The sequence below is a fragment of the Populus euphratica genome, unplaced genomic scaffold, assembly GCF_000495115.2.
Source record: "Populus euphratica unplaced genomic scaffold, PopEup_1.0 scaffold2.1, whole genome shotgun sequence".
In the NCBI taxonomy this organism is placed as follows: domain Eukaryota; kingdom Viridiplantae; phylum Streptophyta; class Magnoliopsida; order Malpighiales; family Salicaceae; genus Populus; species Populus euphratica.
In genome coordinates, this window is record NW_011499846.1 from 4,173,287 (window position 1) to 4,189,348 (window position 16,062).

At 33.9% G+C, this 16,062-nt stretch overlaps 2 protein-coding genes across 5 annotated transcripts; one reads left to right on the forward strand and one right to left on the reverse strand.

The window, feature by feature from the left end:
• Positions 1 to 4,794: 4,794 nt before the first annotated feature.
• On the forward strand, positions 4,795 to 9,947 carry LOC105133047 (UBX domain-containing protein). Of its 2 annotated transcripts, none has more exons than XM_011036849.1 (11): positions 4,795 to 5,221; positions 5,512 to 5,573; positions 5,741 to 6,149; positions 6,300 to 6,356; positions 6,435 to 6,545; positions 6,941 to 7,003; positions 7,115 to 7,309; positions 7,386 to 7,505; positions 8,574 to 8,717; positions 8,803 to 8,859; positions 9,534 to 9,947. In XM_011036849.1, exons 1-11 carry the CDS (start codon positions 5,138 to 5,140, stop codon positions 9,639 to 9,641), a joined length of 1,410 nt encoding a protein of 469 aa, XP_011035151.1. In that variant the 5' UTR covers positions 4,795 to 5,137; the 3' UTR covers positions 9,642 to 9,947. The 2 variants fall into 2 exon arrangements, with proteins under 2 accessions (XP_011035151.1, XP_011035160.1); XM_011036858.1 differs by having other exon boundaries at positions 6,435 to 6,533.
• A 97-nt stretch (positions 9,948 to 10,044) lies between these two features.
• On the reverse strand, positions 10,045 to 14,886 carry LOC105133055 (S-adenosyl-L-methionine-dependent methyltransferases superfamily protein). 3 transcript variants are annotated; one of them, XM_011036884.1, is made up of 7 exons: positions 14,298 to 14,886; positions 13,955 to 14,230; positions 12,420 to 12,630; positions 12,039 to 12,336; positions 11,110 to 11,502; positions 10,551 to 10,628; positions 10,045 to 10,455 (listed from the first exon to the last, which is right to left on the reverse strand). In XM_011036884.1, exons 1-7 carry the CDS (start codon positions 14,682 to 14,684, stop codon positions 10,212 to 10,214), a joined length of 1,887 nt encoding a protein of 628 aa, XP_011035186.1. In that variant the 5' UTR covers positions 14,685 to 14,886; the 3' UTR covers positions 10,045 to 10,211. The 3 variants fall into 3 exon arrangements, with proteins under 3 accessions (XP_011035186.1, XP_011035179.1, XP_011035172.1); XM_011036877.1 differs by having other exon boundaries at positions 13,955 to 14,262; positions 14,330 to 14,885; XM_011036870.1 differs by having other exon boundaries at positions 13,955 to 14,252; positions 14,320 to 14,885.
• Between the last annotated feature and the right edge of the window lie 1,176 nt (positions 14,887 to 16,062).

Here is a 16,062-nt window from a genome sequence, read left to right on the forward strand (position 1 = left end):
AAGATTTATTTTTCATTTTTTTATATTAAAAAACCTATCTTATAGTATTTTTAATCAAACATATATTTTTTAAAACCTATTTTTTAAAAATTTTAATTAAAAATAATTTTTTAAACCTGGTTTTTAGATAAAACCACAAAAGCTTTCACAATATAGAACACATACTAAAACCACCTAAAATCTAAATCATTTTAGTTTTTAACTAGATTTGTTAGATATTAAGAAACTGTTTGATGCTATGGTTAGGTAATTATTGACATGCATGTAACATTAATAAATATATTAAAATCATATATATATATATATATATATATGTATACATATTAAAAAATATTTTCAATATTAGTAAGTTAAAAAAATCTAAAAATTTTAAAAGTAGAATTTTAAAAATAGCATAGGCTATAAAAACAATAAGCTTTTGTTTTCCTTTTCAATTCTTAAAAATATTTTGTAAAAGTTAAAATAATATATTTTTATTTATAAAGATTTATTTTTCATTTGTTTTATATATAAAAATCTATCTTATAGTAGTTTTGATTAAACATGTATTTTTTTAAATCTATTTTTTCTAAATTATAACTAGAAATATTTTTTAAAACCTAGTTTTTAGATAAAAACACAAAAGCTTTCATGATATCAAATGTACATTAAAACCATCTAAAATCTTCATCATTTTAGTCCTTAACTAGATTTGTCCGCTATCATTATGCCAAAACATTTTTCATGGATTTGTAATGCAAACATGATGTAAAAAAGTTTTTTAAAAAATATGGCTAGACCTGACTGATAAAAAAATAGTGATATATAAACCAATTTTAATTTTTAAAAAAAAAACATGAGAACTTGCAAAAAAAAAAAATTATTTTAAAAAATAATAAAATTAAAATCACAAACAGTCAAATATAAAAATAAAAAAATAAAAAAATAAAAAAAACAAAATTAACTTTAATCAACATAACAGAGTCTAACAAATATGCAAGTTAGTTCAAAAAATCAAGATGAGTAGATAAAAAGAAAAAAATAAATATACAAAGTAGAGTTTGAATCCAAAACCAATTCAGTATCAAATAATAAATTGAAAAAATAGTCAAATTAAAAAAAATGACCAAAAATTACCTAGCAAACCAAACTTTGTGATCTAAATCATATAAATAAAATAACTGAATATAAAGCAAATTGAGAAATATTATACAATTTAATTTTAAAACAATCTAATATTGAATGAAAAAATATTAAATTTAATAGGAGTTCAAAAACAAATAGAATCAACCCAAACAAAATTATCAAACCCGTGATCCAAGTGATGAAATTAAAATAAATAAATAAATAAATAATTAGAGAAAATTATGAAATCCAATATAAAAAACCCTTAATTTTCAAGGAAATAACTTAAAAAATTTAATTTTTAATTGATATAATATTGAAAAATTTTAAAAAATTCCGTTTAAATTTTTTATCAAACTAAATCCAGCAAGAAAATAATAAAAAAAAAACTTAATACGAGGCTGATTATATTGAAAATTCACAAAAAAATATATTATATAAAAGACAAATAAAAAAAAACCCAATCGCTAATGTTAAAAAAACTTATTATCTTTTTTCGTGGGATAGCGATTATTGTCAAAGTGAACGAAATGTTACATAGACAACGCATCGTCTCTTGAAAAATTACAGAATTCCAATTCAGTGTGTGCAATTAATTTCATGGACGTGGAGAGCAGGGAGCCTCTCTCTTGCTCTCTTGAGTTCTCAACAATGCCGCCGGACCCCATCAGCCAATTCCCCCTCCTTCGTCTCCAGAATATTCTCTCCTCTCTTGACATAACAGGCAGCGACAAGAAACAAACACATGCGTCGCCACCACAACAAACCATCCATCTCGCTGATCACAGAGTCACGACTACTCTGCGTCTTGTTTGCCAGCCAAGAAAAGGGTTGATTGGGGCACTACATCCTCATATGGTATCCGATCTATGTGGCCTCAGCTACGTGCCTTCTTACCTGCTCCAATGGAAATTAAAACCAAAAACTGCCTCCTCTCAAACACAACACCTGAAGAATCAGCCACCACCAGCAGCGTTCGCAATCCAGGGGGGCTGCCAAAATTCCATAGCTGGGACTTTAAGAAGTTCAACGTGTCTGCATATTGGACGTTATTCCCCTGGACGTGTCGAAGGGAGCTCATTTTCTGGGGTGTATCTAGAGAAGGTTGAGTCCCTCCCAGGGAGCCTAAAAGAGGATGATTTATCAGTATGATCATTCCACAAAGCATGCTCTAATAAGGACAAGGTTGGGTCCGTTCTTTAGAAAAGCCCAAAAAATAATGGTTTGTTTCTTGACTCAATCCAATAAAGGATAATTTAATTCTTAGAGTTTTTTAGACTTGTTAAATTTGGATTTATCAGTAATTTTAAAGTTTGTGATATTAATATATAAAAACTTATAAAAATATTTAACTATGATGATAAGTTCATTGAAATTTCTTCATGTGAGAAAAAAGATGGATACCTCGAATAATATATCAAAGAGCCTGTATATAGGGCATGCATCAAAGTTAAAATAAAAAAAAATTCTAATTATATAAAGGGCATGAAGGAACCCGAATTTTGAAAATTTTAAAGAAAAGTAAAATAAATACAAGTGGAAAGAGCTTGTTCTTAACAATATTTATAGGTGGCCGAGGGGAATTTATTGGAGGAACTCAACTTATTTTGAAGAAACTTTGATATTTAAACTCATTGAATGTAAAATCTGCTTTTAAAAAAATTCTTGGTGGCTAGAAAAAACTCATTGAATGATGAGTCTATGCTTAAAAAATTTCTAAGTAATTATATATTTTTATAGCGTGGTAGTTCGTGGTTTTCTAACAGTGTTATAGAACTTGAGAATTTTTCACTAAAAATTGGTCATCATGAGTTTTTTAGGAGACACAGGAACTCTATTTTTGAAGGCATGCCCATTGATTTTCCTTTATTTTTTTTTGAAATCATTTTTGTCCTAATTTTTTACAACATAATTAAATATGAAAAATTAATATTTTTTCTGTAAAAATATTATCTTTATCAAAATTCACTTTTCTACAAACCAACTCAATTTTAATGAAATGACGGCTCAAATCTCACTCTCACGATGTACAAGAATTTCCATACCATCAGAAGGTCCACAAATTTTATTTAACTAACAATTATATTGAATTACTTGATTATACTTTTGTTCATGATTTATATAATCTGCATCAGAAGGATATAAATTCAAACTTTTTTGTCACCAAATTTTTCATGCAAATAAAACTCTCAAATGAAATTATAATTTATAAAAGCAATTTTCCATTGCATATATTTTTAGTCTCTCCGGCAAGCTTATTAATTATTTCGAGTCACAATCAGAGAATCGTAGACATTAAAATCACTGAGTTGCTCTAGTGATTGCCTAGTGGATGACCTTTCTGCCACGCTCCTCTTGATTCTCCAGGTTTTGTGGACGACATCCACGACAACGGTGTGTCCTCCCATCACCTCAATCCTCTCCGTGCAGATTTTTCACCACGACGGCTCCCATTATGATTCAAGCACGTGCTTCTCCAACCCCTTCTCCTAGAGGCTTTTCTAATTTGCTTGATGATTCCTTTCACTCCGTTGTGACACGTCACCATGTAATGTAATTGAAAATTTTGAACAATAGAGGTTGAAATGGAACACCTAGACAAATGTTATGATAAAAGTTGTTTTTTTAAAATATTTTTAGTTTGGAAATATATGTTAAAATAATATGTTTTTATTTTTATAAAATTTATTCTTGACATCAAAATAATACAAAAATATTTAAAAGTTATTAATATAAAAAATTATTTTTTAAAAAAATATAGTTAGACTTTAAAATAAGCATCATAATATAAAAAATTATTTTTTAAAAAATATAGTTAAACTTTAAAATAAGCATCATCTTAATTTCAAATGGAGTCTATTTTGTGGTTGAATCTACATTTTTAAAGTTTTTTATACTATTTTTTATTTAATTTAATATTTTTAAATAAAAAATAATATTAAAAATATATTTTGCACTCTTTAGCAATATATATTAACTTAGTAAGCATTTGAGATTGTGTTTCAGAAATGTTTTTTAAAAAAATTAAATTTTTTATTTTTTTAAAATTAATATTATTTTTTATTTTTATATCATTTTAATGGAGTGATGTTAAAAATAATTTTTTAAAAAATTTTAAATTTTTTTTTAAAAATATTTTAAAATAAAAAACACTTTAAAAAATAACCGTTTATTTTCTAGTATACCCTATCTAATTTTGAGTAACATGACATTTCTGCAGTCATTTGTTTTTAAAAAGCTCAATTCAGTCCCTATTGTTACCCCATTATCTACTGAGACTCAAAATTCTTGATTTTATCATTTCTTTTTAATAGGCAATTTCAGCATCAAATCATAATAAATTTCCTTTAATTACTAAATTATATAAAAAGAACAGTGGAGAAAGATTTACCATGACCTGGCATTCAAATTATCATATCACGAAATATCGTGGTTTATTTTTGACACATATGATGGGAGCTCTTAACTAGTATATGTAAGTTGGATAGAGTCTCAAAACTATCAGTAGCTATTGGTGGATGGAAAAGTGATATCGTCTGCTGTCAATTCGAGATGGGATCGATAAAATAAAATTTTCTGGACTTGATTGACAATGAAGCAATACTTCAGGGGCTAAGTTTAATTTCTCTCTCTTTCGGTAAGATTGAGATCCACAAAAATAAAATCCGTTTTTCTTATACTCATCTCTTAACAGAAAGCAACTTATTCCGTTATTCCGTTACTGCAGAGCATCGCAGAAGCTACTGCTGGCAAGCGCGAAAAGAAGGCTCGAATCTCAACGATGCACAGTGTATACTCCACGTGTAAACTCAGCAGATTTCCACGTAGACATGATAAAACAACCACGGTCCCACAATAGAGTTTCGGTGACAAAAAGTTGAAGAGGGCGCGAAAGCAAACAGTGCATTGCTGCTCTTTGCAGTTTCTACCGCCCCGGCCCGCATTTCAAGCCACTGAAACGGCAAAACCCTCCCTTCCTCTCTCTCTGTTCAAAACACACTCTCTTTCAGTTTTCCGTTATAAATCGACGGCAATGGTGAGACCAGCTCAGGATGCGATCGAGACATTCATGAGAATCACCGGCGCGTCTGATTCACTCGCGGTTCGAAAGTTGGAGGTGCTACATTTTCCCGATCTTCCATTTTTACTCTCGTGAATCTACTTCGTGCTACTCTTAACCTCAAAATACTGTTAGTCTGATTCTATAATACTATCTATAATCCATTGCCATTAATTATCGTGATATAATCTGCAAAATCTGAAATAATCATCGCATTAGTTTGTTTTTTAGGGTTTTAATTTTGAGTTATTTTTTTATTTCTATCTAAATTTGTTGCAATGTGAATATTCCTACTTAGCGATCATTATGATTTTCTGTTAACAGATCTCAATTTGTTTGGTAAGCAGGAATATGGAGGCAATCTTGATCAGGCTGTGAATGCACATTTTATTGAATTGGAAGCAAACGCGTATGGCATCAAATTTTTTTAATGCCACGTATATTTGCAAAAAAATTCGTAGATATCTTTTTATTTTATTTTATCTCGATTTCTCATCCGCAATTAAGCAAGAAATGGATCGTGCATTCTGTAGCAGTGTTTTTTTTTTTTTAACAATATGTTTTGCATTTGTTTAGGAGAAATCAATTGTCTGCTGCTTCCCCTCAAAATAACTTTGCTGATACAAGAAATCAAATGCAATCTGGACAGCGTGGGATTTTACCGTTCCTATCTGCTGCTAGAAGTTTTAGGCCTTCATTACTTCTTGATCCTAACTACAGGAGAAATCTGTATGGCCAAATTGGTGCTTCTGTTTTCCCTTCTAGTAGTGGACCACAGTTTGCACCCAATGGTGAGATTAATAATGGCCATGGGCAGCTTTATCATTCAGGACCGAGGCATGGAGTTGGTGGTGTGAGTGGGACTTCATTAACACACGGCTCACAAATTCATGGAGGGAGCGCAAGGGATGCTGAATCACATCAATATGGTGATGATGTTGAGGAAGAGATGATCCAAATGGCCATTGAGGCTTCAACCCAGGAGGTAAAATTGGGTCTTATCTGTAAATAATGAAGTTCACTGTACATATATCAAAGCTAACTTCTTCTTTTTGATCTATTTATTGTGTTTATGCTTTTTGTATGCCTGCCTTGTACGTTGATGTACAATTTATTTGATACTTGGCTTTTGCAGAGGCAGCTTCACGCGGAAGACGATGAGTTTGCTCGTGCTCTAGAGTTGTCCTTGAAGGTTTCTATATTTTTCCTTCTCAGATTGTGGTTTCTACATCCATGGTCATTGTTTCTGTTAATCATGAATTGTTTTCAGACAGCGGAACAAGAAAAAGCAAGGCGCGATCAGACGTTGGAAGATCGAAAACTACAGGGAATTCATGGTTCAAGCAGAAGGACTGAGAAAACTAATCATGTAAGAGAGAAAGTATGTACTATACTGGTCAATTTTAAAATACATAAGGATGCACAAAGATGCACACGTATAAATATGTCACTCAAAAAATGGGCAGTCACCAAAATTTTTGAGAATGTGTTTGTTATTGCATTTGATTTAAGGCACTCTGGTGGAGAACCTAGGCCCTTCTTCTTGGTTGTGTGTAAAATTCCTCATATGGAATGCTTTTTGCAAGTAGTTATCTGCTAAGATGCCGCCATGTTTTGACAATGAGAGCTATAATAGAAAACATAGGGCAGGAGGAAGAAGATAATTAGAAACTTTACATACAATATATATTTTACAGGCACCTGATTATTTCCCCTTTGATGTAAAATTTAATGAAGGACCCTTTGTTTATTTATTTTCCCTCTCCTTTTCTTTAGAAATCAAAGCCCGAGAGCTCAACATTGAAAGCGGGAGCTAAACGTGGGGAGGATCAGCAATTGGTGAGTGAAAAGCCCGGAGAGGAATTTTTAGGTAGCTCATGTTGAAGAAAGTAACTTAACTCTGTTACTGCTACACTAATTATTTGGTTTGCACCCTACTCTGCAATAAAGTGGGGTTGCATTTCTTCCAAGGAATTTGATGAAGCGATGCAGCTTGAGGAGGCACTTTTTGGTGAAATCCCTGAAGAGACTTTATCACGACGTCCACTTCGCCAGCAAGGTGTTCCAGACAAAAGTAAAGGTCTCAATCAACAGCTCCCTTTGCCATCACCCTCACATGTGGCTCAGCAATTACTAAACCAACAGGTTCTGTCTTTCTACTAATGGTTGCATTTTCATTATAGTATCATCTCTAAGACAATAGGTCGAATCTTACTGGCAGAATGATGAGTATCTTGCGTCTCTGTTGGCCGATGGAGAAAAAGATGTTGATGTCCTCAAGGGAGCTGAAACTTCTTGCTTAAAGGAAGGAGAATCTCAAAATAAGATGCTTGAAGGAGAGGTAATACATAGAGCTGTTGTATTGCTGAATATTTAACATAATTTGAATATTTGACATTTGATTATCTTGATTCCATTTATAATTTGTCCTTGTAGGTTTTTATTTGAATGAGATGTGATATCTTTGTAGTTGAAATATTGTTTGAGGCCACATTTTTAATTTTTAACTACCTCATTTTGTCTTCTATATTCTTTGTCTTAAAGAACTACAATACTTGTTTTAATACTGTTATTGTCATATAGATGCAACTGGAAAAGGATTTTTTGAGCAGGTTCCAAAGAAAGATTCACTTTCATCGTTAAAAAAAAGATAGACTTTTTGTAGCGATCCTAGATCATATGTTTTATGTTAGAATAATGCTCTGTATAACGTAATTTTTTTTAACAAAACATCATGGATACAGACAATAGCAGCAGTGTTACTTCAAACTCAACTTCCTGGCCATTTATTTCCTGTCTGTATTCATAATGTTTTGTTTAAAAAAATTGTTTTACATGTGATTACTCTTTATTTCATGAGGCTGGGAAACAAACTTGGATGTAATACTAGTAATACAGACAATTGCAGCAGTGGCACTTCAAACTCAACTTCCTGGCCATTAATTTCATGCCTGTATTCATGATGTTTTGTTTAAAAAAATTGTTTTGCATATGATTACTCTTTATTTCATGAGGCCGGGAAACAAACTTGGATGTAATACTAGTGTTAGGAAATCATGTGTTTAAGAAAAAAGATGATGACTTCTGTTACATTTTTTATTTATTTAGACTCTCTTAAAGTAGTTGGATACATTGTTTTCCTAAACCACAATAATTTTAGTAGAAAGACTTGTATCAGATGTTTAGAATATAAAGTAAAAACTTTTACACTGATTTAGTTAACAATGGAGTTAGAATTTGACTGAATCTTTGTCTCGTCTTAAAAATCCATGAAATATTGTTGTTCCTTCCATTGAATGGTAAACCTTTATACCTGGCTGGGTGTTTATTGTATCCAACACTATCTGTATTAAAATGATAGTTTGGAAGCATTAGACACATATCTACACACATACTCTCATGATAACAGGAATTTGAGAGATTACTAGCTGCAAAAGAAGCTTCACTTAAACAAGAACCTGCTCCAGATGACAAGAATGCAGTAACTCTTCTTGTCCGTATGCCAGATGGAAACCGCCATGGTCGTCGCTTTCTTAAGTCTGACAAGCTTCAGGTATTATGCCACAAATCTTAAAGAGTATACGTGTTTTTTTTTCCTCTCTCTCTTGGCTCTTCTAATTTCTTGTTTTTGTATGAAGTTACTTTTTGACTTCATCGATGTTGGTAGAGCTGTGAAGCCTGGAACTTACAGGGTGGTAAGTGTTAATTTGATCTTCCTTGCTCATATCAGTTAGGTTGAAAACAGTTGTGGTTTGGTCTTTGAAAATTCTTACATCTTTTCCATGAATTTGTGTAGTAGTTGCGCTTGATGGTCAGTGGTTGTGCATGTATACGTGTAGCTTGGTGGGACCTTTTTGCTATTACTGATTGGCATGATTATAATGTTGTTCTGGTAACTGGGAACTATTCTTGCATTTTTAATGTTTTATTTAGTTGCATTTAGAAGTGAAAGTCATGCAAAATAGGTTTTCCAGTAAGATAATGGACCGCATGGGAATAGAAAGATGGAGGATTCCCAGCAGGGATGCATAGCGAATGAAAATCTTGGCAGTTGTAGTGGGAATTTAAAATGCAGCCATGGAATTCTATGAAAGATCTACAGTTCTAAGGTTCTTAAATGTTACAGGTTCCCAACAAACATATTATATCATCATCTCTGTGATAGGAGGTTGATGGTCTTTTTCATTATCTGGCTGTACTATTTTTTGCATGCAGTATTCAGCCTGCTATTCTAATCCCTTTTGTAGGGCAATGGTATTTGATTATTTTAAAGAGATTGTTCTTTCTCCCTGTATGCTAACCATTTTCAATGAGTAGTATAGATTGTTATATGCGTTCCAACTCATTCTTCCATTTTGTTGTTGGACAGGTGAGGCCATATCCCAGGCGTGCGTTTTCTGTCAGTGACATCTCTCTAAGTTTGAACGAGCTCGGTCTCACCAACAAACAGGAAACGTTGTTTCTGGAATTGATTTAGTTTGGAGTCCCTTGTGAAGTACGGACCTCCAAAATGTAATCGCATCTGTGCAGTGAGCCTGTAAACACATGGTTAAGAGTGATGATAACACCTCCGAGGTGACTGAGTGTGGGATTAAACTTGGTATATGTTTTTGATGTGTGGCTGGGTCCTGTACATATGTGTCAAATGTGAGATGTGATCTGCTAAGAGCAACATCTGACTGTTAATGATTCAACCACTTCCCGCATAGTCTTGCTTTACTTGCAAATGCAAGTCGGTGATGTTGCGTTTTGATTGACAATCCTTTTATGATGTAGTTTTTTATGCAGTTTGTTATCGTTCCCGGTGTAATTTCCTCTAAACTGTTCCGTCGTTGTCCAAGTTATAAAGAGCACCAAAATTTTCAATTTTAAAAGGCAAGTTGGCAATTAGAGTGTGGATTCAGAAAAACATGAAAGAAGCATTCTGTAAAAGAAGGCCCTTCATTCATGTTTGCAAGAATACAAACCGACTGGGTATCAAAGAATCGTTCGAGGTTAAGAATGAAATAAAATTAAGATACCAAAAGAAAGAAAGAAATCTCCATCACTAAGAAATAACCAGCCCTTCATTCTGGCCAGGGTTTGGCGCCGTCCAATACTTTTTGGTTGCAAAAAGAATCTTCTCCCTCCGGTGAGGGCTGCTCTCATGGTCCGCAATCCTGCCATCCCATTGCATCACATCTATGATACTCTTGACCTTCATCAAGATGTCGACATCGTCTCTCATAATTACACTCCCTTCTGGCCTCAAAATCCTATCCATTTCTAATAGAATATCTTGCATGTCACACCTGCAATGTCAAGCATCAGTTGGTAAGGATCAGTATCTTCACGTGCAAGAGCCCATCTAGTCGGAACTCACATTATAATAACATTAAGAAATTACCTATCATTGTAGAGGCTGAAAACAGAATCAGCATGAATAAAGTCATAAGTCCTCGGGTAAGTAGACATGGCTTCACACCTGCAAAAAGAGACAAACAGTAGCAATTAGCAACAACCCCCTGCATGACTGAAAGAGCTTGAGCATAGTGACAGATTAAGGACTAAAATTACCGATACTTTCAAGAGCATATATTATCCTTCAGCTTGTTTGATATCTCACTAGTAATGACAAACAAGTTTTGCCAATAATAGACTAATCTGAAAGTTCAACACCATCTGTAAAAGCAACCACCAAAAAGCAGCTGTGGCCTCGTGGGTCTGGGTGGTTTACCTACTGCTTTTCTAGGATACCTAGCAACAATTATGCATATGATAATTCCAAGTTTTCTTCACACAGTTAAAAAGGAGTTCAATGCTTGTTTTGAAATGTTCCTTGATTAGTGAAACTACTTAATCACTCTTGGTTAAGTGTTTCTTTCATTCACATCATGTGAAACTCTAATTAATTGATCCCTTAATCAAACTGCTTATATCCAATTAGATTGAGATTAGAAGCATACCAATTCTGATACGTTCCAATTAGGCCACGTTCGAAAATGACCCCCAAAGTATTGGTCTTTGCCTGGACAGGGACAACGTTCATAACCCACACGGGATCATCAACAAGTGCAGCTGCAAACCCTCCTAAATGCGCATTCATATCAAGCAAGTTACGGTACCGTCCAGTTTGTGCCAGCTGATAGTCAATCTTCTTGTAATACGCTACTCTTCTTTTCCACAGCTCTGAGTTTTCAATGAAATTTCCAGCTGTAATTCCCTCCAAGCTTCCCCTACTAATCCTTGGAGGGATTGCATTCAATCTCTCTGGCCATTTTGCTAACTGCCCGCCCGCTATATCTCTAATGTTTGACACTTCAGGCAATGGCGTCAAACATGTCTCCATCTTGGTGTACCTACAAAGCAAAAACAATAAGAACAAATCAAACAGTGTAAAAGCAATTAAGCATCACAGGAGATTCGAGGGATAAATTGTTTATTTTGAAATTGATGTAATCGCTACTCCTTTTCAGCCACAAAACCAAAGCATAGAGTGCAAAAAAGAGAAGGCAGGAAAAAAGAGTGTCGGCTAAAATTAGAGTTTAGGTGGGTGAAAAGGTTAACTAACAAGGTTGTGAGTAATAAAGAAGGAAATTCCAACTAAAGAGTTATTACTATTTCAATTGGCCAGCTGTAAAGAAGGAAATTCCAACTAAAGAGTTACTACTTCAATTGGCCAGCCGGTACCATCTTTATAATCCAGTTGGTTTTGGTATCACTACTTGAGTGTTCTTTTCTTATGCAATTTACTTTTTCTATTTTTTGCCTGCGCTGACTGCAAAAGTAAACTCGTTATTTAAAGCAAGGAACACCGTCTTTATGCCATCACACTTGCAATCAGAGTGATTTCCAAGGCATGTGACATTAGAACCAAGGATTGAAAAGTCCTTACCATGCCATGTCTGGATTTTGTGACTTGCAAAAGAGCGGGCGCTTGAACACCTTCCTGTTAACTTTGCAATGAATATGATTTGTGGGTTTTTGCCAAATTGCAATGTCTTTCCTTTGCACCAATTTTTTCCAGCAAAGGCTTCTAGCTACCTCCTCAATCTGAGATTGCTCTGCTCCAAGATCTTCACGTGTTCTATTCCAACCTTCCCAATGAGCTTCCCAGTTAATTGGTGGCCCAGATAGAATCCAGTACCCGCCGGGACGTAGAATTCTATCAACCTCAATCAAGTATTGACCATCTGCTCAGATAATTCTCAAAAATCAAATCATAATGCATCATAAAATAACCTAGAAGTTAATGCGTGTCTACAATTTGGATTACCGTATTGGCCCCAAGGAATAAGGCAGCGAGAGCAATGAGCCATGTCAAAAGATCTTGAAGGGTAAGGTAGCCTTATGGAAGCAATAATCCCAATCAATGCAGGGACTCCACGCTCAAGAGCAAATTGCACCTGAGACACATGAGTGTCTCTTGGTGCAAATGACACTGCTAGGATGTTCCTTGAGAGAAGGTAAGCTCCCCAGCTTGCAACCTGCAACATTAACGTCAGTAAAAACAAGCTGATAAAAAAGAAAGAGTATTAAAATCATATAAATTAAATAAAGGGACTGGATTAATCAAACAGAAAAGCCAAGTAATCGAAAAAGGGAATTAATCAAGGTCAAAATGACTACATCATGCATGAAAAAACAATTTGCATGGTAACTTGTATTGAACAAGTTACTTGATTATCTTTAGATAACCCTTGGAGTAATCATATTAAAACAGTCCTGATTAATGAAAGATAATTATGAGAAAGTTAATAAAAATTAAAAGGGAGGGGGTGGCTGTACAGCACATCAGGGGAAGGTTGATCCTGTTAAACAATTATTTCTACGTCTGACCTAAGTTTTTAATAATCAAACTCGATTTCAAATGGCAAGTAGGCTGAACTAATTAATTAGTGATTACTTTTGGGTTACTTGGATGAGCAAAAGGCATTCCCTAAAATTAAACGATACGAAACTATAAACAAATCATTATCTCTTAAGAACCACTTTACTTGAGATTCGAAGAATTTAATTTAGTGAAGAACACGCATGACCTTGTCTATTCAAACAGTGAATTAATGTGCTTATTTTGGTTTGTTTTACTTGAAGAACAAAAACAAAATTAATTTTGTCTAGTTCCACACTTTTGTTCTCTTTGGTTTGAGAGATCAAGCTTGTTTTGCTGCTATATAGAGGAAATGCATCGAGATTTCGTGTTCGGCCTAAGGGTTTTCTAGTTCAAAGATGGTTGGCCAACCATGATTGCTGTACAAATATTTATGACACTGTGCATATATATTCCATGCATTAAAAGTCCACTGTCTGCATCCGCCACTTCTCTTCTCAATATAGCATGAAACCTCGATTTCCAGATCGAATATTTACCCAAATTTCCACTATAACTATACCTTACCATTTCTTCCCACCAACCACTGGCATTTCTTCCATTTAACGAGGCCATTAATGAAAATTAAACCTTATACTATTCAATTATTGCCTCCAGAACTCATGAAATTTGGGCCACCCTAATATTTTTCAAAATATAACAATATAATGAAAGAGGAACAACATCAAATTAAGACTAATGCCGTAGAATTTCCGAATGCCACAGGACTAGAAAAATAAAATAAAAAAATCTAACCTACATGTTCAGCCAGCTTCACCGGCAAATAGTCTATTTTTAACCTTTTCAACAATAATAAAGATAAAACTCGAAATAGCTATAAGTAACATTAAACCACCGGTTCCTCATGGACCGGGCGGTCCGTCTCTAGGAAAAACTGTAAAAAAGTAAGGCTGGGATATTAGAGTCAGGACGTTACGTACCCCGCAACCAGTATCTATGGCAGTCCTTATTGACCCATCTTTGAGATTGATCAACTGCCCTATGTCATCTATGTAGGCATCAGCACCGCGAGGAAACATTGTTCCTCCACCTGGGAACCGGAGCCGCTCGCCTTCAACATGAACCCAATTCTGGTTTTTTTTCTCAACCGTCAGCTCTTTATGTGGCACATTAGCATACCATGCGAATTCTCTACTCTCCGGCCACCTAAATGGCACCTTATAACCATACGGAGCCGGCACCCGACACTTCAAAATCTCATGGATTTCTGGGCAGTGCCTCTCCCTATATACAAGTCTATCCCGACACCCGACACTTCAAAATCTCATGGCTTTCTGGGCAGTGCCTCTCCCTATATATAAGTCTATCCCTATCGAATTTCAGCGAACGTTCAACATCCTCACATGGGGTGTGCTCACTGTATTTAGGGTCACATGGAGGGAGGTGATGTGCACGCGCAACCTGAGGTGGCGGGTCCGGAGCAAAGTGGTGTGCCTCGAAGTCCAGTGTTGCAGTGTTATGATCTGGTGGGGCGCACGGAAAAACTTCGTTGATTGATGAGGGTGTGTGTCTAACAGGGACATTGCCACGAGAGCTCTGATAAAAACCTACCAAATAAAAGATTGTACATGGGATTATGGTTAAGGTGATTTTGTAAAGACTGAGTTTCTTGGCTTTGAGTGGGAGGTAAGAAGGAGATAGTATTGCCATTGAAAACCAAACAAAAGCAGAACCAACCCCTCAATAACAAGAGATCAAGGAGATAAATGCGTGTGTTTTCGGATATATTTATTGATATTGATATAAGATTTGATATATAAATGTATGTGCGTGGTGGTTTTTTTTTTTTCTGGGGGGGGGGGAGGAAGATTGAAGGTGAGAGTGACGAGTGAACTTTGCAAGAGGTAGATTATGGATGGGGGCCAGGAAAGGAGGGAGGGAGTCTTAACTCATAAGAGGAGGGAGATTGCAGAACACGCTCCCCTCGAATTCTCAAAATCTAAGTTGACAATACTTAACTGTATATAAAAATATATACTCTAAAAAATCTTTAATTCAATAATCTTCATTCCAAGAAATAGCCTATAAGGCTGTTTAAATATAAGAGAAACATCATAATTAGTAAAATTCTAATGAAATAAAAAAAATAGAAAAGGAATCTAAATATAATAAAAAAAAATAAAAAAGTCATAAAAAAATAATTTTTTAACATTATTTGAAAGCCTTTTATAAAAAACATGAGCTTGAGAATATTTAGCTGGATCAAATTGTTAAGTCAAAAGTTATGTTTATTTTACTATATTATATGTTAGATTCTTTTAAAACTCCTCAAAACCTAGAAAATCTTAACAATTAAATAAATAATACAATAAGAATAATTATATTAAAAATAATGAAGAAAGTTCCTTATATTAGTCCCCTGTACATGCAGAAAATTCACCTTTAAGTTAATTGTGAGAAACTGAACTTGACCACTCCAAATTGATAAATACTTTGTATGTATCATTGTTGTTAGCTTAATCATGAAATAGCATGTCTCAAATCTTTTATCTTTAAAATTTAATTTATGATGTGTGCACATTAAAGACATATCTATTATTTAATATTATATTTCTTGTTGTTACGAAGTCCATTTGCAGTTTCTTTCATATTCCTCTACTTTAAACTTGTTGTTCTTGTCATCAAAAACTCCTAATACTTCAAGTTTTGTATGTAAAGAAACTCCAATATAATCTTTTATAACATTTGTTAAAGACTATTAAGAAATTACAATGTCCATTATGTTACGGTTTACAAGATTTTCATTTATGACTAAAAGATCACAACTTGTCGTTGTCTTCTCCAATTTAATTCAAAAGATAAAAACTGTTTTTCAACTCCTCCTCCAACCATGTTATCTTCAATATGATCAGATAACTATAAAATTTTATTTTTACTAAAGTTTTTCAAATAAACAAGTAGTTGTCTAGGTGGATCTTCAAGAATAGGTCTAGAGTTAGGTTAACCTTGAGGTAAGTCTCTAAATATGTTCTTTTCTTTTTTGCAATCCCTATTTAAGCCTCTTATCAATCAAACTATATATATTGGT

What these genes read in the sequence shown, in the direction of transcription:
- LOC105133055 (XM_011036884.1), bottom strand. Translation starts at nt 14,684, where the DNA reads ATGGCAATACTATCTCCTTCTTACCTCCCACTCAAAGCCAAGAAACTC. An exon ending in ACTGCCCAGAAAGCCATGAG is followed by an intron (nt 14,231 to 14,297) that starts ATTTTGAAGTGT and finishes GAAATCCATGAG; the next exon opens with ATTTTGAAGTGTCGGGTGCC. An exon ending in CCATAGATACTGGTTGCGGG is followed by an intron (nt 12,631 to 13,954) that starts GTACGTAACGTC and finishes TTAATGTTGCAG; the next exon opens with GTTGCAAGCTGGGGAGCTTA.
- LOC105133047 (XM_011036849.1), top strand. Translation starts at nt 5,138, where the DNA reads ATGGTGAGACCAGCTCAGGATGCGATCGAGACATTCATGAGAATCACC. An exon ending in TCGCGGTTCGAAAGTTGGAG is followed by an intron (nt 5,222 to 5,511) that starts GTGCTACATTTT and finishes TTTGGTAAGCAG; the next exon opens with GAATATGGAGGCAATCTTGA. An exon ending in AGCAATTACTAAACCAACAG is followed by an intron (nt 7,310 to 7,385) that starts GTTCTGTCTTTC and finishes TCTTACTGGCAG; the next exon opens with AATGATGAGTATCTTGCGTC.